The 23,206-nt window shown below is 44.9% G+C and overlaps 1 protein-coding gene across 1 annotated transcript in view; it reads right to left on the minus strand.

Annotated features, from left to right (window-relative positions):
• RYR3 (ryanodine receptor 3) overlaps nucleotides 1-23,206 on the minus strand; it is a 502,054-nt gene that overhangs the window by 179,172 nt on the left and 299,676 nt on the right. The window contains 9 exon segments of the mRNA XM_036031373.1: nucleotides 255-463; nucleotides 8,243-8,417; nucleotides 9,011-9,216; nucleotides 10,056-10,203; nucleotides 11,599-11,758; nucleotides 13,338-13,421; nucleotides 14,609-14,712; nucleotides 16,297-16,401; nucleotides 20,907-21,123. Of these exon segments, the coding sequence (XP_035887266.1) occupies nucleotides 255-463; nucleotides 8,243-8,417; nucleotides 9,011-9,216; nucleotides 10,056-10,203; nucleotides 11,599-11,758; nucleotides 13,338-13,421; nucleotides 14,609-14,712; nucleotides 16,297-16,401; nucleotides 20,907-21,123 (1,408 nt within the window).

The raw sequence follows: 23,206 nt of genomic DNA on the forward strand, positions 1-23,206 counted from the left end.
AATGTCTGGAGAAAACACAGCAGCCCAAAAGCTTGGAGACTGATCTGCCAAGTGGCTGCCATTTGTACGAGGCCACTGAGCTGCCCCAATGAAGGCATCTGCAGCTGCAGCTCTGAGGGCCAGCCAGGAGAGGGCTGGTAGGCAGCCAGGACATGGACTTAGGTAAGCAGCTGCCCTGTAACCAGAGCATTAGCAGGGGCTTAGTGCCTTGGCCCACCTGTCCTGCCAGGGCTGCCCACGATGTGTAACATTACCTCTATATGGGGATGATCCTTTGGCACGTTGACAAACGTCGGGAGGCGCTTGCTGAACCACATTGCAACATCTCGGTTCATGTTGACAGCAAAAGGCTCAAAGCCCTCTTGGAGGCCGCACATGGTATAAAACTTGAAGGTACTGGCGTCCATCCCGAGGTTCATACGGCCGATCTGAGACAGTCCCAGGGAGCAGATGGGCACAAAGCCTGCAGAATGGGGAAAGAGAGCCCTGCCTGAGCCTGTAGTGCTGCCCCAGGAAGCTGCGAGGAAGCCAAACATGTGCTTCCGTAAAGGTGCTGAGGCCCAGTCACAAAGATGGGACACCATTCTTTGTTCCTTCCTGGCACATAAACTCAACAGCAGGAGGCACGTGGAGATTATGGCTGCCCTTGGTGTATGGGAAAGTAGTTTGGTTTGAAATAATTTGGGGAAAAAATAGTCATCCAGCCAAGATTATTCTTAAACTGTAAATAAACACAGCTGTAAAAGTAAAACTAATATGAGAAAAAGTAGAATTCTTTATCTATCTATGCCTTAGCTAAAATTGCTATCGGGTCTGAGGATTTTAACTGCCCCAAACAATAGCACGAGAAAACTGAAGAATGACTTGGTGCAAATGCCCAACTTTTCTAGGTCTCAGCATATTTCCAGGGAAATAAGGCCTCTAATGGCTCTTCCCATTTCAGCAGTAGGATTCTGAGAAGTTTTAAATGTTAACACCATGACTCTGCTCGTTCACAAAATACAGTTTATAAACCCTCATCCTCCTAGCCTATGGTTATGGTCCCCACTGGGCAGGAAGGCAAGAGATTTGAGCAGAAGCTGTAGAAAACTCTCTTCCCTCCAACAGTTCCTGTCTCTCCAAGCTCACATTATGTTACAAAAACACTGCCTGCAGAATAGACCAAGGCAGAAGTCCTAATTGTTCAGTATTCTTCTCTGTGGGCTATTTATAAATCACTATTGTGGACCAACAAATCAGCGGCTCTGGGAAAGCACTAATTATCCCGGATTGGGGAGGGTGTGGGAGGCAGGCGGCTGAGAGTGCTCGGAGGGGAGGCAGGCTCTGAGGCTAAACCAGGGGTTGGAGCCCCCAAAAGAAAACTGGTGTCACTTCTAGGGCAGGGATGTTTATTTCAGGGGACATTTAAAAGCCGATTTTGGTATCTTGCATTCCACAGTAAGAGAAGGACCATTTTGATCATAGAGACCAGGGCTAAAACGTGCCCCTGCTACCATGAGTGCTTCTGCACAACACAAAGGCTGTATGTAAAGAAGCAAAGGAAGTGGAAAGTAAATCTCTCACAAGCTAAGCTGCTTGCTTTCAGAAACGATGAAGTCATTAAGGACATTATTTACAGTAACACTGTTTAATGTAATTTCTAAATACAGCTTTAATGCAATCCTAGCAGAACAAGGGTGATATCTATATTGAGATTCTCCTCTTAGGGCCACCAAGGACTGGGAGTAGACAGGTGACCATGGCCATGGCCCTCAGGAAGGTGGGTGGACAGGTCAATCAGACAAGCAACCATTCAACTTCCTGAGCACTGCTGTGCTTCTGGCATTTTCACACGAGGGACTCTGATAGGTGAAACCATCTCCTTTCTACAGATAGAGATTTTTATGAATAAGGGACCTTTGGAAATCTGACTCCAGTGTGAAATAAGGATTGCTTGCTAGCAAAATCTTCAATTGTCACAGGGACAGAGGGCTGCTACGTGCTGTAAGATGTGAAGGAAGGAGAGGAAGCTGTCCACAGAGCCTGCAGATATAGAAATGACAAATAAAATACATAAGAGTGAGTGTTATGCTATGAACATCCCTACTCCCAAGACAGTATTTTGGTCTTTGATGCAGTGTGGTGGCCCAACCGGAAAACTACCACCACAATCATTTTTCTTGGAGCCACAATTCCAAAGTGTTTCAGCCTGATGCAAGAAGCGATAGGACGTCTTCAGAAACACTCTCGTCTCCTTTCTTGTCTATTAACTTGAACAGTGGGACAAGCAACAGGTGTAAAAGCTGAGTTGAAAGGAGCATGGATGAGGATTTTTGAATAACTCAGGTCATATGAAAAACTTCCTGTGAATAAGTCATATGAACACGTAGCCTTGTTTTCTAAGGAACTCATCATTCCTAAGCTATCAGCGAAAGAAACAGCCCTCTACTGGGGGTGAACCTGGAGACATGAGGAACTAACAGACTTGACCAAGGTCATGAGAAGGGCAAGTGATAAAACAGGACAAGGTCCCACACCCTCTGACTCATAGCCCAGCTGCCAGTCAGTCTGCAAGGGAGGGGTGAATGTTACAGGGGATGATGCCCCACACTTAAACAGCAGTTACATGCCAGCCCTGGGGGCTATACTCGTTACAGAGTCAAGTGCAATCACTACAGGGCAGAAGCCCTCTTAACAGGGTAGAGTGCAACGTTGCATGAGAACAGGTGAGGCAATGGAGCCATGAAGGTGAACGCCATGGGAAGGAAAGAGAGTGGGGACCTCCTGGGGGCTACATGGGCACAGCTGGGACAGCTCTGTAAAGCAGCAAAGAAACTAAGTCCAAACCTTAAGTCAGAAGAGAGAAAACCTGAAAAGTACCAAGAACAAAGGTAAGTCCTTAGAAGGCACCAGCACTTTCTCCTGGGGCAGGATACTTGATAACTGGATACTTTTGATCAGCTCTCTGCACGTCGTGGACAGTCTCTGGCTAATTATTTCTGTATATCTAAACTTCTTCACTTAAGGCACTAACACTTCATGTAACTTTATAACTCTGCATGATAGATAAGGGGGAATGATGATAATAAAGCCTAATAGCTAATATTTATCAAATACTTTCTAAGCACTGGGCTTAGGGCTCTATAGATTTAACTCATTATTATTTCCACTTTGCAGATGAGGCAACTGAGACTTAGCAGTTGGAATGACTGGCTCAAGGTCTGTCACCCAGGAAGCAGCAGAGACAGCATGTGAACGGGGCAGCCTGGGGAGCAGTCCAGAGCAAGCAATGGGAGTGAGACGTGGGTGCCTGCTTTCGAATTCTTACGCTCAATGACTTGATTTGCAACTAACTCTCCCTTCACTTTCCTAGTGATTTTCTGAAGTGTCATGCAGTTGTGAACCAGTCTGCCTCTAGCTCAGCAGCCTGAGTTCCATGACCATAAGACCTAGGACTGAAGACTCCAGGTCACTTACAGGAAAAGGGCTGCCTGTCACAACTGGCCACATGGCTCCCTGGAGTTGACCTGCATAAAAAAGTCCCATTTGGTGAGGCCTCATGGCACTTCTATGAGCTCTGACTCTCATAGGCACTTTGCACACAACCCAATTAACCCACAGCTGCAAGTTAGATTGGAGAAGGAAGAAGACAGAAAACTAACGGGAGACAGAAACACCCTCTTCCTCTTTGAAGAGGTTTGAGAGGGAAATGTGCATACGGCATTACCTTGAACCAAGATATGCATGGGGTTTCTTGCTCCAGGAAGGGAACGGCAAGAACACATGCACTTAAATCCTGCAGACCCAGGTTCTGATACACGTTGTATCACAGGGCTTCACACTGATTTTGTGATTAGGAAGGGGAATGGCAAGGAGGTCATCTTTTTATAATTCAGGAGCTTGGAAAGAAACCAGTTCTGTGGAAAATCCAAACCATGGATCCATTTTTAATCCATCAAAGTGAAGACAGACAAGAGAGCAAATCACCACCAGCAATGGAAAGACACATCTTGGTGAGAAGTGGGTAGATGATTGCCCAGACCATTCCTGGGGCGTTTCTGTGCATCTTAATCCCACAGCGTGTGTTTTACACTGTAATTTTCATTTTCTGCTAAGCCTCAAGAAGACGGGTTTCAGGGACAGCACTGAGTTTGTCACAAGCCTTGCAGAAAACACAGGGAACAAAAGGCATGCTTCCCCTGCCAAGCTACGTTTTGAAGCATACCACCCATCAGCAGAAAGACTGACGGGGCAAGCTTTGGTATCAACGTGTTTGTGTGCAGATGGCAGCGACACTGCTGCAAGTTAAGTTTCATCTGCTGCCTATGGAGGTGCTGCTGTCAGAACTGGAGGAGCTGTTCAACTCCAACAAGCTAATGGCAGGAACAGCCAAGGAGCTGCCCTTGCAGACACCAGAGCTGTGGTAGGAGTAGGATGTCCCCCAGGGGAGCGCCTGGCACAGAGGTGGAACAGGAGACTGGCACTCACACCTCTTCCAGACGTCAACTCTGAGGTCTGGCAAGATGTTCAGGATTTTATCTTCCATCCCTTTAAATGGAATAAAAGAGAAGACTAATTGCAGAGGTTTCACCATGGAAGCTTCTGAGCTTTCAGACTATAGGTGACAACATTAAGAGCTTTAATGGTCCTGGCCAAGGATCAGGGTCAGGAACAATGATTAGAACAATTTGAATGAGGCAGGTAAATGCATATAATCTACGATGCCGAAGAGGATGGAGAGAACAATTTATAAATAACCCAGAGGAAAAAGCCGTCAATTTTAATGTCTGCTCCCATTCCTTCTCTCAAAGGACTAACAACTTCCCACAGCACAACACACACTGGGATAATGGCCTGAATCAAAGCTGGGGGCTGGTGACTGGAACACAAACGCATAGGGGATTTTGCTTTATGGGGGCGACAATGCATGGAATGTTTTGTTTTCAACAGATGCTTTTCCTAACAGCTCAAAGCAAGAACTGCTGCCTCTTTCCACTTTATACAGCAAACAGAGAGATGCTACATGGTTATTCCAGGCCTCTGAGCCATTGTTATCAAAGAACGGCACGCAGACTCCCTTTTAATTACTCTTTCTGAAGCATCACAGACAGAAAGCCTTCCAATTACCTTGTCTCTGTGTTATTAAAGTGCGATATGATACTACAGTTTAATGTGTTAACATAAGACAGTACAATTCTATTATAAAACAGCTTCCTCGTATTAGACTTTATTATTCTGAAGGTCAAATCACATCTCTACACAAAAATGTCTATGAGGTATTTCTTTTATTAACAGATGATCTCTAAAAGCAGAGTTATTCTAAAATATCCCTCTATTTTGTAGTATTCCTCCACTCAAACCCTACAACAGCTCTCCGTGCCTTAGAGAAGGGAGTCCACACACGCTTGGCTCAGACTAGACAATGAAAGTATCTTCAATGAAAAGACTGAGTCTTGGTATCTGAGGCTGTAATCTGTACCTTGTCTTATTTTTTCAGCTTCATCTTCCATAAATTCCACACACAAATCTTCCAACCTGTCCGGCCCTTTCCTGCAGTTCCCTGATTCCCCAGCAATCCCCTAGCTGTATCCCCTGAAGGGGTGCCAATCCCCTGAGAGAGGGTCATCTCACACTCCTTATTTAACATTCAGTGCCAATCCCGGCCTTACAGAATTTTCATTCTGTATTAGTCACTTGCCATTTCTAACCAATGGCTTTACATTATTATTATTTTTTAATATTTTAATCTTATTTATCTGTTTTGTTTTTATTACTTAAAAAAGCTTCATTTAAAAAAATTATATTTCTGACTGTGGGCTTGTGCCCTCAACACTTCACAATGATTTTCTGCTCCTCGATATGGTGAGCACACTGGGTCCCATCACGGACACACATTCAGCATACACGGCTTCACCACAGATCTTGCTGACACGGTTTTTCATTTTAGACCTCCTCATTAGAACTTTAGGTCTCACGGCATGAACTCTGAGAAGTCAGCCTGGGCACATGCCATGTGCAGGGTTTGGTGTTTTCCCAGCCTTCTTGGTATGAAGGTAAACAATTCTATTACCAGGGGATCGGGAGAGCCTAGTTTAGTTAGGGGCTGTATTGCAGGACAGTCTCCAATGGATGGAATGTCAGATGCTGGACCACTGTGAGTGCCAATGGACACCATCCCCAGAAGAGCTCATCTTATTTACTTGTACAGCAAGAAAATGAACTCTCTATTACAGGTACCACTTGCAGGTCTGTGTATTGTAGAGCACTGTGTCTCATCCTTTAAAATGCATACAAACCAGAGTCTCTTATCTGAATGCAGTTTCTGATTCAGTAGGTCTGGTGGGGCCTGAGAGTCTGCATTTCTCGTAAGTAAACCACACTTTGAGCAGCAAGGCTTTGGACTTTACAAAGTTCTCCTAACTCTGCACCACAGACAAGATTCTTATTTCTTCCTCATGTTGAGTCCAAGCCTCACAGATAGGTACCCCTCCCCACCCAGTTAACACACAGGAGAGCCGGGAAGAAGTGTGGACCCCTTCTAACCCGGGTGCTCCTTTCCACGGGGATGAGCCTGAAACTTTTAGTGTTCCATTTTCTTCATGGCCTGAGGAAGAGAGCGCTGCCTGTGGAGGGTGCTGGGTAAGCATCTGTTTCCTAAGAGCAGTGCCAGGAGAGGTCTGTCTGCACTGCCCTCATGTCCGCCTACACATTTCCCCTTCTTTGTCTCTGGCCCAGCGCACCAGCCTTTCTTTCTGATGGCAATGTCTTCCCCACCTGTCTCCAAAAATAGGATTCTTTCTTTAGAACTCTACTTTTAAACCTCTCAGAAGGCATTAAAATAGGACCCCATTTTGCTTTAGCCATCCTGTCTTTCTAGGAAAATACCTTGACTTGCAATCTTTCTATTTGCCCAAATAGATGGCTCTCAGAAAAAATCTTTAAAGCTCTTCTATGGAACAGTTGGACAGGAGTGGCGCAGGTAATAGGTATATGCAAAAAGTATGAAAGTGACTTATAAAGCTAAAGATATTCTGTAAGTAAGAAATATTTATATTATTATACATACAGTTTCACATATTTCTGCTGCTCTTGCCTAGGCAGTTTTATCTTTTTTAGCTTTCTCAGTGGGGACTGTTTCTTTTTTGTGAAGTCCCAGGGATTTAGAGCTAGCAAGGAGCAATAATCATTTTACGGGGGCGGGGATGAGACATGAAGGTATTGAATCAAGTGGATCCAAGAGGTCATAGGTGGGGGCTGGGCAGAGGCAGGAGAGAGCCCAGGTCTCCCCACTGGAGCAGCCTCTTTCCCCCTCAACCCCTCTGCCTCCTCCTCATCTGTAATGAAGCAGCAGGGTGGCAAAGCTCCAACCAGTGCTGTGTGCACAGCACACAGTAGCCATTGCCATAGAATTTTATATCTGACAAGGAGGTTGGAACTTTGTAGTCTACCCTCTTATTCTCTGGTCTATTGTAGATGAAGAAAGTGAAGCCCACAGAAGGCAAGTCAAGACTCTCTGGGAGCCACAGAGCTTGTCAGGAGCGAGGCAGCTAATTCTCAGTCCAGTGCCCCTTCTCCTATATGCCAACAATGTTTGTACACAATGTAGTTCCACAGACAGGAAATAAGAAGTGCCAATTGCTCCTTTGTGTTTCTAAAGCGCTGCCCTGATTTCAGTCTATCCATGGCCATTAATAAATACCATTGTGCTTCGGTTTCACACTGTGGTTGAACTGCAAAATAAATTGTATTTCATTCAAGGGAAGAGCTAAGTTGAACTTTTGTGTTTCAATGCTTAATGCTTTTCATAAAAGCATTAAGTTCAATTACACACGCAAGCAGACTGACAATTTAAATCAGAATAAAAAGATAATTCGTTAATTCATTGACTTTTCTGTTCTGCCAGGGACATCCGTCCATAATGCTATGATTAGCATTTCCTTTGTAATACCAGGAAACCTGGGGAAATTTGAACTGCCAAGGTGCAGACCAGAGACTTGGAGGGGAGCATCTTCATCAATCTATCTGAAATTCAGAACTTATACTTATCTGTACATATCCACTATCCCTATTATTTATCTTGATTTCAATAATAATTATATAAGAGCTTTTACCACTGGAGTTTTTACCACCAGATGATCAAATATCCAAAGGACAGTATACTCTAAACAAAGAGGTAGACAAGCCCACTGAGCTCTCCCTGGATTTTCCTACAAATTTCCAACTCTTCTTGGAGTTGGAATGAAGGGAAAGGTGGTGGATTTACCATTCTCAATCTCGTAATCTGCGAAGGCAAGTTCTGAGCCTTTGTTGGTGATCAGCAGCTCCCCATTTAGTGTGAAGATCATTGAAGCATCATCCAGGTTAATCATACATCCAACCACATCTCCTGGTTGCCAGGTACGTCCGAAATACCCACTCCCTTGATGCCAGCGCTGGCCCTAGGAAATAAGATCCCAGAGCTTAGAGATATGAGGTCCTGGAAGCAGCCCCCAGGCAGCTAGAGAAATGGCCAAAGGAGCAATTTCTCCTAACTGGCAGTAGTACCTGGTTTCTATACGATACTCACTTCTCTACCAAGGACAAGTCACAGGAAGGGGTGATCCATCTTACAGTTGAATGAAAATGAGGTACGTAAAGCTCATCAGAAAAGGTGGGTCAAGTCTCCCAATACCTCGGCAGCTATGACAATTAGCGGGACTCTCCCTATGACAAAGTGGTATGACTTTCCTAGATACCAGCCACACAGTGTTCTGTGAACCTCCTCTGGAGTAGAGACAATGAGCTCAGGGACAAGGGCTGATATGCAGGTGATTACAGAAGGGACCTGGGTATACAGTCCTCCCCTTCACCAGAGCAAAGAGCAAAGAGCAAAGTGATAATCACTAGGCAATAAATCATTCAATGGTTTAAATTGCCAGTGGTGGTGGCCATTGATTTTGAAGCCAGAGACCCAAACATTCACTACTTCTAACTTCTGGGGAAATGTTTGCAGAAGGTGGACTGAGGATGCATGGACACTGTCCAGACTCACCTTGCTGCCTTCAAACACAAAGGCTTGGTCATCGGCCCCCAGCTCAACATCAGGCCGACAGCCTGGCCTGGCCCAGCCAACACGCATGTCTCCTCCAGTCACCACCTCGAACTCAAAATACCACTTTCCAGATCTCACTGCATAAGACCGCTCTACCCGGAAAAATCGGATCTTGTCTATGCTGACTTTCTCCACAGCTGGGTCAGCTACCGTGAGAAGAAAAGGGAGTTGAGTGTACAGAGGGAAGGAGAGAATGCAGAACTTTATTAATTGGGTAGCATTCCCTAAAAGAATTTGAAAACAACAAAGACTGATGATAGATCTCCCACTTTCCAACATAATATTCTATTCATAACATATTCATCACTTGCATCATATCATAATAACAATAGAAGCTACCATTCATTGAGCAGTTACTTTATAGTAGATCCTTTAGAGACTATATCTCAGTTTTTCCTAGCAGCCATCCTATGAGGACATTTTACAGAGGAAGAATTGAGGCTCAGAGAAGTTAATGAATCACTTGTTCCAGGTCACAGAGCCAACAAATGCAGGAGAGCAAGGATCTGAACTCAGGTTTGTCTTACCCTTAACCACTTATATTACTGCCCCAGTGGTGTGGCACATCCTGGTGTATGGGAAGACACTAACATGGTCATAAATTAAAGCTGTTGATTTTAATCAGTGTTAGAGTTTCATTTAGGGATGAGATTACCTGGTCCGAAAGTAAGCTGATATTCACGTGTTAGGAAAATAAAAGAAATAAAGGTTTTGTGACCAAATAACCTGAAAAGCCCAGTTACCCTGGAGGATAATGTATTTCCTGTGGGATGGGGTCACAGACATGCTCATCATAGACACATCAGTCAATGGGACAATGTTTTGTTATCAAACATGGTTCTCCCCCCTCATCCCCTGCTTCTTAAAATACACCATTTAGTTTAGAACAAGCTAGACCTACTCAAAGTTAGCAAGTTAGCCTTACCCCAGAAGAGGACAGGTTTAGTAAACTACAGGGCCAGAATGAGCAATCTCTACTCTTTACCTAGTTCTTGGTCGGACGGCTCGATGTTATAGCCATAACCAATAAATGTTCGAACAGCTTCACGAAGGCTGTCCCTGTTTGACTTCTTGGTACGCTCATCCAGTAATGAATATGGCACCAGACGGGGATTTCTTTTGTTCTTCACATCCTACGCACAGCCAGAGAAGAGAGGTTTGGAGTACATACATTTTGTCTTTACAAATGTCTTGTCCCACTGGCTTCCTCACATGAGTCTATTAGCTCCTCCCCCAGTGCCGTGATATTTAGCGATGCACATCTTAGTTCTCTTCAGGATTAGACGAATATAAATACAAAGCTTTTACTAATGTTCAAGGCTGGCATGAAAGACACACATTTTAATAGTGCCAGGCTATGAATAAAATGGAGTGCTATGAAATGATTAGAAACCTCCATTCTCAAGGCAAGGCAGATGGGGATTTATGTAACCACCCCTTGTGGAATTATCATGCCAGGATTTCAACTATTAGAGCCTCCTCCCTACAGCCTCTTAACAGAGAAACATCTATGTGCATAGAGGAACATCAGAAAGGGTGGCAGAACCATAATGGTCCATTTTACTGCAGTAGACACACATTTGTATTAAGAGTCTTCAGTTCCTTAGGGAGAATGGAGAGGGCAATGATAACAGCAGTGATAAGTCATTATGAATAAACATGCTCAACATGCTGTTTGAACCCCCAGTCCCCTCCCTCCCATGGTTTCCTTAGTTGTGGTCTTCTTGGCTTCTACACATGTATAGGTTCAGAGACTCAGATATGAATGAAAATGTGTGCACAGAGCTACGCCTCAACTTCCCTGACATTAACCCTGGTATTTACTGAGGTCAGTGAAGAAGAGAGGTGTGCTAGATGGTTTGGGGCTGAACTCTGGCTCTATACTTTTCCCAATTCCTTGCTGTGCCCTGGCTCTTAGGCTGACTCCTGCTTAAGCTAAGAATCTTGGCTGCCAAGGAATCCTGGCCTGATGGACTGAGTGAAGTAAAGGGGCATAGGCTTCTTGGGAGGCTGGTTTGTCCCTCTCCTGGGCTAGTGCCCTCCCTTGCACTCTCAGTGGTGGATACCTGAGACCATTCCAGAAATACTGCTGACCTGTGATGTTGATTTGTGAGAGCCTTACCCTGGCCTTAGAGAATGGCACGAAAGCTCAACTCTGCATAAGACATGCAGCCAGACGAGGAGGGAATGAGAGCAGGTGCAGCCAGTGGGCACATGCACAGGGCAACACGATCACAAGTGAGCCAGAGGAACAAAGGAAAAGTAAGCCTACCCATTTCTACAAAATTGAAATGGTGCCTGGAGTTAATGTTGACATGACCAGTGGGAATACTGTCCAGTCCAGAGATGCTATAAATAATGAATGAGCAGAGGCAGGAGGGACAGAGTGCAAGGGCAACCCCATCTTCCAATCTAACACCCGCCAAAGAAACTGGCATGTTGATGGATGGTCACATCTCCTAACTTTTCCAGCAGGCTTGACCCAGCACTTGCCACCTGTTGAGCGGGGCTGACCCAGCACTTCTCACCTGTTGAATGCCATAGGTCCATCCTTGTTTTATTCTGTCTTTTGCCCAGACATTATGTGCATTTTCTGCAAGCTTATCCACTAAAATTTCCTGAGGAGGTAATAGCTTCACATCAGACAAATCCAAAGGGGCTGGCTTATAGCCATTGGACATCATGTAGCTACAAGTAAATGGAAAAACAAGTATTTTGAACAGATCTGTACAACTCCCCCATTCCAGATTTTAGATCAAGAGCACATGGTGAAAAAAACTATGAAAATAAGGCTGCAGCCACAGGCTCTACCGTGTAGCAGAATGGAGAGTTTGGTTCTCATGTCAAAGATGAAACCCCTCATCTGCCAACCTTTCTGCCAATGTGTGTCACCAATTCCAAGGAAACTGTCAGAGAAAGTGGGTGAGTAGTACAAAGCCATCCTTATTTCTAAGAAAACTTAAGTGCCTTACAAATGATAGGCATATTTAGTGGGCTGTCACCTTACCAGAAGCTGCTGCATCCTACTTTAAAACACAAAAGGTTCTAACCATACTAGCAAGGATAGGACCTTGAGCCAAATGGTTCTTATAAATGAGCAGAGAATGATTGCTCCATCTTCAATAGTTAAACCTTTACTTGGGGAATTAAAAAATTGGCACTAGAGAATTTGTGAGCTTAAAGTGACCTTAGTGCTTAGGTGTCTAGTCCAGGAGTCACAGCTTCAGATGTCTTTAACTTGAAGATAATGTGAAGATGGGAAAAAGCTCAGTACGAGTCTAGGTAGATGCATGTCTGAATGGAGAGGACAAGGGCACCCTGTGGAGTGGCTCTCAGAAGAGCAGCTGATCATGGCCACGTGGGGATGTGAGTCCAGGGATGCCCATGGCTTCAGAGCCCTTAAAGTACAGACCAGGGCCAGAACCTAAATGTGATGACTTGTAGGCAAAGGCTCACACTACTTAGGAACCTCTGAGCAGCGGAAGATGCAGGGTCTATTGCAGGCATAACATACTGTCCCTTGTCTACCTCAGGACACCTGGTCTTGGGCAGAGTCAACACACATTGACTGCTGAGCACTGAACCCCAGCAGCCCTGGCCAGCAGGCCGCCACTCCAGCAGCTGCCTCTCAGATGTGCTGCTCTCAGCCTCTGAGAGTGGAGCTTGGGAGTTTAACAGGGAGCAAAGGGAAGAAAAGCATTTGATTCATGCTGGCACTGCCATGGCTCATAACTAATTATGACACCTGTGTGACTGTGGGAACATCCGATCTGGCACGTGAGGGGAGCGGACAAGAGCCAGGGGACGCTCCAGTGAGCGCATTTCTGAATGTGTGGGTGCAGGCGGCCCTGAACGTGCGGGTGAGAGGAAGAGTAGTGCACGTGCAGATTTAAGGGCCCAAATTAGATCTTGACAGAGGCACTCATTTCCACAAAGGATTTATAAGGCTGGCTCAATGCCAGAGGAGTGAATCCTCCTGTGCCAACTGCTGATTTTATAGACCAAAGGCAGCACAGTGTGCTGCATCGCTTGGCTCAAAGCTAACAATAGTAGTATAGATCCGGGCAGAAGGAGCAAAAAGAGGGAAAGGCTGGAAGCACTTGTACTTCGGCAGACTTCTGTCTGGGGGTTTCACTGCAGCCTCAGTGACTGGAGGAGCCTGGTGCTGTCGCTGTCATCTGCCTTCACGCATGGGCCTCCCATCCCCCCAGTTAAAAAATTCAGACTAAAGCATTATGACTCGGATATTTAAAAAAAAATCACCTACTTTTTGGACAGTTTGACCTTCTTGAGGTCCTCTTCAGCGGCTGGATTCACATGAACAATGTGGCACCCCAAGGCTAGGAGCGTTCTGCAGTGTATCAGAGGGGAAAGACTAGGGTCAACTGCCAGATGAAGGACAGCAAGAACCCTACATATCTGAGCTGATAAAATCAGACAATCATCATTCGTTTGGATCAGGGAGTTATCAAAGTTTTCCCATAAGGGGACAGATAGTAAATGTTTAAGCTTTGTGGATCAGATGTCAGTTACAAGTACTCAACTCTGTCATTGTAAAGAGTGGAGGCAGTCACAAACAATATGCAAATCAATTGGCTTTGTTACAATAAAATTTTATTTATAAAAAGAGGTGGCTGATCAGACTGGCCTATGGGCCATACTTTGCCAAGTCCAGATTTAGATAATAGCAAGCACAAGAATATAAAATGTTGGTTCGTAGCTCCACTTTGAGGCATTTTTGAGTACATATTTGCATTAGGATTGAACACTGCTTCTCTGATTCCAGGGAGCAGAGAGGACCTTAAATACTCAGTGAGCCACAAGTCAGTGAGTATTCTTTGCGTGTGCCCTGTACAGTGCCTCGAGTATGCGAGACTCTGGGAGGTCCCAGAGCCTCACCCTCAGGAAGCATCAGGGTGATTGAAGGCATTGAATACGTGAGCCTGAGACAAGACACCTTGGCTGAGCATGAGTACACCAACCAAACCACAGGGTTAAAGTGTTCTGCTCTGACAACTGTAGGCAGAAATACAACACCTGGAGAACAGGTAACAATTACAGAAGAAACTCAAGATGGGGGATATACCAACTTGGGCTAAAAATTTAAAGTCTGGACCAGGCTTTTAATCATGGGTGGGATAACAGGGAAACTAAAATTTGTTTTTAAATTGAATTTTAGTGAAATAAATCATGTTTTCACATTGGTTTTTAGAAATACCTTATCTTTTTTCTTGATATAACACGAACTGCAAGACACAGTTGTTCCTTTGTGTCTGTTGCTCTTCTTTTTTTTCCTGCCTACATTCTCCCTCTCTCTGACAAATAGCAAATGGTCTCTAAAAATATATATATATGCTAAGTAACAATGGTGGAGGTGTTATTCACTATGTTAAATCCTTTTGTGGCATGAATAATCACCCTCTAACTTATCAGAATGCATTGTTTTCCAGACAAGAGACATATCTTTGAAGTCTAGTTATAAGGCATTAAATCATCCACTCACTGTTTAGTCCAAATTCAATTCAATTAAACACTCACTTTAAGGTTTCAGTTGACATTTGTAGGTTATAATTCTTCTCGGTTTCGGGCAGCTTTGAAAACTCTACTAGGCAGGGGTGTTGTCTTTTATTGTCATCCCGTATCTAGGTGGCAACACAAAGAATATTATTTAAGTCTGACAGCTGGCGCTGCCTTGGAAAACAGAAAAGGACACCCTGTAAAACATGGCCCAGGCTGTCTATATCCGGGAAGACAAAGACAGCTGTTTGCTGATAAACAAATAGATGATCCTCTCTCTAGTAGATGATATACCCATCCCCAAGCTGCCAGTGGCTTTAGCTCTGTGGACTTGTTTCTAGTCAGGTGTCTGCATTCAGAACATACTTTTCCAGAGAAGCAATTTTACACATGGTAGCCATGCTCCTGCCTGGCCAAATTCGTGGAACCATAATGCTCCTGAATGGTGGCATTCTTCAGGACGCATGGGACTACAGAATCAGGAGCAGGACTGTCCAGGAGCAACATAAAGTCAGCCATAAATGTGCACTTGTAACTCTACATTTTCTAGTAGCTGTATTAGAAAAGCAAAAAAAACAAGTGAAATGAATTTGAATGATGTATTTTATTTAACCCAATATTTCCAACATATCACCATTTTAATAAGTAATTAATGTAAGAAATAATTAGATATTTCATTTTTCTAGTACGTCTGCAAAGTCTGGTGTATATTTTAGAGTTACTGCATATCTCCATTCAGACTAGTCACATTTCAAGTGCTCAGTAGCCACATATGGCTCATGGCTACTGTACTGGACAGACATTAACTCATTCATTCATTCAACAAACATTGGCTGAGTGTCTACTCTGTGGTGGCACCCAGCTAGTTGTTCGGAGCTCAACAGTGAGCTGGGGTAGTCCCTGGCCCATGAAGCAGATACAGTCGAATGGGGCAGGAAACAGTAATAAAATGATCATAGAAATAAAGGTAAAGTTACAATTGTGTTTAGCTCTCTAAAGGAGAGGTTTGTGGTATTACAAGAGCATACATACAGCACAGAGGTGGTCAGATTTAAGGAGCATATTTCATGGCAGCTATAGCAATACAGACATGCTTGAGTGCAGGAACCCTATCAGTAACTAAGCTGGACTGTGCACAGTCTGAGGAAGATTCAGAACTCACCTAGCCTTCTGCCTTCAGACACGACCTTATACAAATCACAGAACAGAGTTAATTTGCAGCTTCTTTGAAAAATGTTTTCTAGTAAAAGAGATTCCTTAACCTCCTCTGAGTGTCCATTAATCTTAGTGATACATCTGAAAACCATATTAAACAAATTCTGATTCAAGACAATGAACCAGCCTCTTTTCACCAGCCATGCAGAAAGGACAGCTTTTCCAAAGGAAAGGGAGATGAGAGGGCTCTCTGAGAGGCATTGAGGATCGACCACATTCGATGTTCCCTGAGTAAAAGAAAGCAGCATTTTGGAGTGAAAAGGGAAGTAGGTTCCTCGTTCTTTTAGGCAGAGCTGGTCTCCTCAAACTCCTGACCACACTAAACAAATGACTGAACAAGCCTGTGCTGGACACAGCAGAAGCTAGACAGGTGGTAATTAAAGAGTGAATTGTGGCTCATGAGGTTCCCTTCCTCATTCAGGTCTTTGAAGGACCCCTCCCGTGGTAACAAAGCAATCCCACCCTGCACCGTGGCTGGCCACTGGGACCCGTACCTTGCCAAAAGTCCAGCCAAGCTCTATTTTGTTCATTCCCCAAAGCTCATGGATATTTTCAGCCAGTCTGTCTCGGATCTTCTCTAGGTGAGGTGGCAAAACCACCTAAAAGAAAGAGTAACAAGTGTGAAGTCAGAACTGCAAGAGCCAACTGTACTGAAATCTATCATAACATCTGTATGGATCAGGTACCCTAGTTGAATTCACTACAGGTCACCCAGGAGGGGCGGCTTCCAGAGTTCCTTCCTCTCTTGGCTTCCTCTCAGACCATCTCTTCTCAGTATCGTTTGCAGATACTGGTGCTACCTGTGGATGCTTCCCTGGGCCTTATCTCCCCTCCCTCCATGCTCTTGTTTTTGGAAGATCTCACCTACTCAGAGATGGGCACTTCCAAGTAAGTGCATCTCCAGCCATGGTCTCTACTGAAGTTCAGGCCCACTGTTCCAGCTGCCTGCAGGATTGCCACCCAAGTGAACTCACTATGTTATTCAAAGATGAATGCCTTATCTTCCCTTTAAACCGTTTTTCTTTTCCTGTTTTTATTTTCTCTTTTTGTTAAATGGTCCCACCATTGCTTTGAACCTGGGCATCACCTGAGTGTCTTCCCTGTTGGCATTACCTGTACCCCTCTATGGCCCTACTTACTCAGTCATGAAATAAGTTATGTTTATTTATGAGGCATCTTTCTGAAGGGTGTCCTCCCCTACATTACTCAATTTCATTATTTTCTCCCTGGACCCTGTAAGAGCCTTACAACTGGTCTTTCTAACACCCCACCAATCTATACTCCACACTGGGGCCAGAGGGACGAGTCTACAAATTTAAACCACATTAAAACACACTCCTCTGGAGTGTCTCCACATGTTGCTCAGCACTCCTGAGACACAGACTAGATGTCTTAACCAAGCACAGTGTCTTCTTCAGTTGTCTCATCCCAGTCCTCTCAAACATATCCTTCCAAACTTCTCAAAATTCTCCTAAAAGGTCACATGTTCCACAGTTCCATGCCCTTGCATATGCAACCTCTACCTTATTAATATGCCCCATGAGACACATAGTATGTGTACAGACACACATACCCCCACACATACCCACACACCTGCTTCCATGCCACATGACAAATAGAGACTTTCCTCTAGATAGGTGCTTCTTCATCCTTGGCCTTGCTCTCAAGACCCCAAATTTAGCAAGATTCATGCTAAATCAGTCAGCAAGAATCCACCACCCTTGATATTTGATCGCCTTCCATACCCGATCAAATATCCTCAACCCCCCCACCCCATCTCCCAGGTGGCAGCAGATTGCTCTGGCCTGCCTTCAGCTACAATCCTGTTAGGTCAGTTTAGCAAGAATTCACCCCAACCCCTGATATTTCCTCTTAGTAACTGTCCATCACTGACCACCCCCAACGCCTCCCCTCAACCTGCTCCTTGATGATAAATCCCCTTGTTCTTGTATTTGGAATTGAGCTCTGCTCTGGAGTTCCTTTCCCCTTATTGTAATAGATCCTAAATAAAATTTGTTTTTACACCTTTTACTGCTGTCCAGCCCTGGTTTTAATACAAACACCTTCAGTATTTATCCTTCTGAATTTAGCTTGAATGTCACCATTTTTGGGAAGTCTTTCCCACTTACCTTCAGGGTGAGTTTCTTTGTGTTTTCCTGGAACTCGGCTCATATCTGTCCACTGAGGTCACAAACTTGGGGGCCCAAGTACTTTCTCTTTTTTCCCTAATTTTTTAATTATAGTTTACTACTATCATAATAGAATAAATTGCAATTGTATTTGGCTCTTACCAGTTAATTAAGATAATCTGTTTAAACTAAGTGTTCCTTAGTTGGTCACAGTCAGAGGAACTGCATGCTTCAGTGAAAGAGGAAAACATGGAAAGAGGCCTCCACCAATACCCAAATCACAATTTCAGTGACCTTAGTTCGTGACCACCTGGGACAGAACAACACTGGCTTGATGACTGACTGCCTTCTGGGTGCCTGGGGCTGGGCTGCGCAGAGCTGGGTTCCCCTCTCCCCACACTCAGCCTGGGGCTGGGAGTGGTTTAAGCACTAGGCACTGTTGTGTGTGTAGCCACAGGGCTCGACTTAGGGATACTTAACTGTTATGCGTGGGTCACCGGCCAGCAGTGACCACGGAACGTGGGTCGCCGAAAAACACGCGAGAAACAAACACACATGCACAGAGGCAGACTAGTTTCTGTGGGGAAGTAGGGATGAAATGGCCACTCCCCCTAGTGGGGAGGGCCCTGATTTACCATCCATACCTGCTTTTATTGGGCTCATTTTGCATAATAATTCAGGTAAAGTACAGTACTCATCAGGGGGAAGTAAGGAACTATGGAAAACAAGGAACTCTGCTGGTCTATTGAGTGGGGGTCAAACAGCTGTAAGACTTTGAGGAACAAACTTCCTCCTCGGACCTCTCTCATTCAACTGAGAGCATTCTAAACAAAGAAGGTTTCACAGTAATTTACATGTTCTTTCTTAGGCCTGATCACCCGGGGAATCTGCCCCTTTTCAGCACAGAGCTGCACCACCCTGTCATTGTTTCAGGCTTCGTGGGGGGAACTAAGGCAACCAAGAGATAAGGAGATTTTCTCCCAGACGATGAGAACTCAGGCTATGTCAAAGCCGAGGAGCGAGGGTCCGTCACCCCCTTTTGCTGCAGCCCCCCCCAAGTCCTTCTTTTGGGGGGCCTCCCAAAGTGATCGTGCCTGCCTTAGGTCGTTCCCTCCGTGGGGAATCTTACCCGTCTTTGGCTAACCGACCAAGCTTTTTGGGGTTCAGTTATGAATAAAGCAGCAGAAGCAGCATTCCTGTCAGGGAGACAAGCCCTTGTCTCCTTGCTGGCTTACGGTTCCAAGGGCGTTCCCTTAGCCTTAGCCTAGGCGGGGGTTACAGCTTCTGATACCAGTCAGGGCGGTTCCCAACACTTAACCTGCAAATTGGTTAATGTGCCCCAGGGGGAAAGGCGTTGACTCTGTACCTGGTATTTAACTTCTCCTTTGGCAATAATTTCACAGAATGGTAGAGTCTAAAAAATTACAAGGTCTCAGTCAAGATAATAAATTGTGCCTTTCCAACGAGAACTTCCCTATTGTTTTCTTTTCCAGCAAAACTTTCCTAGATCCAGGGTCCATATACATTCAGCTTTGGGTTTTCACAGCACCATTGCTCTGGTTCGTGGTTTATCTCTGCTTTTAGATTTCCAAGTGCTCAATTCTGCATATTTAGAAACTCCTCTGCCTCTTTGGTCAACCCCCTTTCCTCCCTCATCAAAGCTTCCCCTCATTCTTCTGACCTCTTTCCGAGTCCCCATTTCTTCCAATAAGCCTCTTCTGAGTAGCACATCCTTTTATGATAACTTAGTGAGAAGGGCAGCACAGGGAGGGCAGCAAAAAGCACATGCTCCTGCTCCTGTTCTCTCCCCGCCTGGGCACTAGCGGCCTTGTGTCCACGGGAGAGCTCCCTGTCTAGAATACATAGGAACCAGGTGGTGGAGTCCCTGGGTGACCCTGGCTCACAGATTCCTCCCCACTTTACCATCAGCATCCCAAACTCCAACTGCTGTCCAAGCGCTGTACTGGGCGCCGTGAAGCAGGCAGAGAATGGCTGCAGTTTCTATCTTATGGGACTCACCATCATCAGCTACAGGATGTAAGAACAAAACTCAGGAACATGCACACGTGGCTGAATGTAACAGGATCATACGAATGCTATGGGAAAATACTTGCTCGTGACCTTCTACACTCCAAAAAAGCTATATGCCTACCAATTATTAACTCAAGCACCTCGGAGACAAGCCCCCTTTTTCATTTAATTTCAACATCTAGAACAATGATTTGAGTAGCACTGGTATGTAGAAAATGCCGAAAGCTATTTATTTATGCCCCCTATCATAACTATGTGAATGTGTCTCTCTCAAAATACAGGCCCTAGAAGGGGGAAAGTGTCCATTTGTCACTTTCAAAGCCCTCCTCTCTGTCCCATTACTTTCAGTTTTATTTCCAACTGTTCTCCTACATGCCAGTCTTCCTCCAAGTGTCCAGCCTCATGAGAATGCTCATTACCACCTGCCCCTAATTTGTGTTCTTGCTTCTAGGCCCTTATTTATCCCATCCCTGTTACTTCACCCCTACACATCCCTCTCTATTTAAGCTTGTTGAAGGCCCTGACTGAAATTCTAGCCTCTTTACACAGACTTCTAGAACCATGCAGCTGAAAGGGTGTCTCTACCAGTTACTGGTGTACACTCTTTATTTTGCATTTATTATATTTACACTTCATACATTAGTTTTTTACTTCTTCAACTTGGTTGTGAATTCCCAGAGAATATTGAAGTATTTCTGCCTATGCTTTCATAGAGCCTAGTAGAATGGTTTGTATGTAGCTTGTGCTTAACTTAGTCATTGGTGGAGAAATCCTTATAGAGCTCCATCTATGCAGATGGCAGAAACGTGACGAATGACAGTTGTTCACACTACATGACAATTCTATAGAAAGTATGATAAGAATTGTTCAAAGACAACAGAGAAAGGATGTAGCCCCATTACTTCATCTGCATGGGTTGCCCCCCGTTGGCAGCTGGAACCTACCTGGCTGGTGTCTATGGGGCATGGGATGAAGGAGGCTTGGGAGAGGAACTGGGTGGTTCCCAGCAGATCTCTGATGCCTTCGGTGTCACGCTTATATTCTTTGACAGGCTCCAATCTCATCTTTTCCTTTGGAAGTAAGGCTTCATAGCAAGGGGCATAACCGGAGGGAGGCAGAAACTTAAATTCTCCATGACGTCCACCCATCAGGAAACGTACTCTGTGTCATTTGGAGAGACCAGGAAGAGAGAGGTTAAAACAATATCCCAGCCCAAACAGGCGAAAATTCAAGATCAGTTCCCCCTCCCCCAAATGATTTTGTTGGAAAGGGACTGCACTCAGACTCAGCTCAGCAAGCATTCTAACGCGGGAGACAAAGAGTGGAGGGAGAACCAGGTGTGGCCCCCAGTTCGCCAAGTCAGTGAAGTTCTTAAAAGTCCATTTGAATGTTAATATTGCTAGCTTTAAAAAACATCCTTACTCTAGTAAGTAAATCATTACTATATGTTATTACTAGAGTATTAAAAAGAATAACATGATGATGATGATATTATTCTCTAAAAATAACATTATAATTAGAACATGAGAACTTGAAGTCTTTTTGTCTGAGAGAGATAAGCCACACATAAATTAAAAGAAGCACAATATAACTACCCAAGAAAAATAGGAAATTCTTATTTTAAGATGCAGGCTAAAAATTTAGTAAAACCTGAGTTGTAGACACAAGTGGTATACATGCCTGGTAACGATAATAGAAATGATACAGGGCAGAGGCTGCAGTTCTCCAAAGCAGCCCTATGAGGGTGACTCTGAGGAAGTATCAGCAGTCACACGGGGTGGAGGGGGGGGCACAAGGGGCCAGCCAGGAACAAAGTGCTTATTAGGGTCCCAGTGCTTTGCTCAGGGGAACCAGTGCCCTGTTGGCCTCCAAGCCTGATACCCTTGCTCACTTCACCAGTGGCTGGAAGAACCTCGCAAGGAAGGGGACTGGGACACTTGGGGGCTCACAGGAATGGCAGGCACTAGTTATAATGCACTGAAGTCTTTCAATATTTTAATTCAGCATTCTGGCTGAATTTCATCTCCAGATCTGCAGGTTAGGTTAGAGCTAGGGTTGGACCCCGAAGCTCCCCCTGCAAAGAGGACAGTGTGAAAGTGAACTATTACAAAATGATACTCACACACTCTCAGGTTAGTAACTAGTAATATAGCATTAATTGATGAAGAAATATGACTGAAATTTTAAGTAATCAAAACATAGCAAGGTATGCAGTCCTGCAGGGTCGACAATAATGTCACACAGGAAAAACCAACACATACACACAGCATCTACACACAACATCACTCCCTCCATTTAACAACTATTTACTAAGCCTGTATGACTTGCACGGTTCTGTGCACTAAGGATTCAGCACTGAACAAAGCACATAGTAGGCATCCAACTAGGGAAATAGGCCTAACTTCTGACTGAAAGACATCTGGTGAGGGAATACAGAGGGAGACGTAAAATTGCTCCTAGATTGAAGTCAAGGAAAGCCTCTCTGAGGAGGAGCATGTGAGTAACCTCAAGGGTGAAGGAGGAGAAGCCAATGAGTTCCAAATCTGGAGGAAGAGCATTCCAGGCAGAGAAACAGCATGTGCATGTCTGCAAAGGCCCTGAGGCAGACAGAGCTTGGGTGGAGGCAGTGTGCTGAGAACATGGAGAGCCTGAGGGGCAGGAGATGAGGCGGGAGGCGGCAGGGCTAGACCAGGCAGGGTCTGTAAGCGATGGCGACGGCTTGGGATTTTCTTCCAGGTGGGAAGCTTTTGAGGGATTTTAACAAGAAATACAAGATTTTCAAGTTGCTCTATGCAGACAGGCCTAGGGACCAATTAGGAAGCAATTGCAGGCACCTGACACCCTGTAGTCACAGTGAGAGATGAGGGTGGGTTGGACCAAGGTGCTGATGGCCAACAGGGAAAGCAGCAGCCACATCCCGCTTTTTGGGCAGAATTAGGTATGTTAGGAACTGCTGATGGGATGGGCGTGCGTGTGTGTAGTGAGGCAAGGTATGTGGAGGAAGGGTTCTGATCTAGCCACACTCTCATAGCAATGTGCTCCACTAGACCGCACTTCCTCTAACTGGAGCGTCCCGGCAGGGCAGCCCTGCGAGAGGAATGTCGGTGTGGTGGAGTCATCGTGACAGTGGACGTAGCCTGATTATGAAAATGGAAAATAGAAATCTCCCCAAGTGAGAGACATTAAGGGTTTTTCCTTTTCTAATACAAACTCTTTATCCAAACAGCATTTTTTAAAATGCTGC

Source organism: Phyllostomus discolor, chromosome 1, assembly GCF_004126475.2.
Source record: "Phyllostomus discolor isolate MPI-MPIP mPhyDis1 chromosome 1, mPhyDis1.pri.v3, whole genome shotgun sequence".
NCBI lineage: Eukaryota > Metazoa > Chordata > Mammalia > Chiroptera > Phyllostomidae > Phyllostomus > Phyllostomus discolor.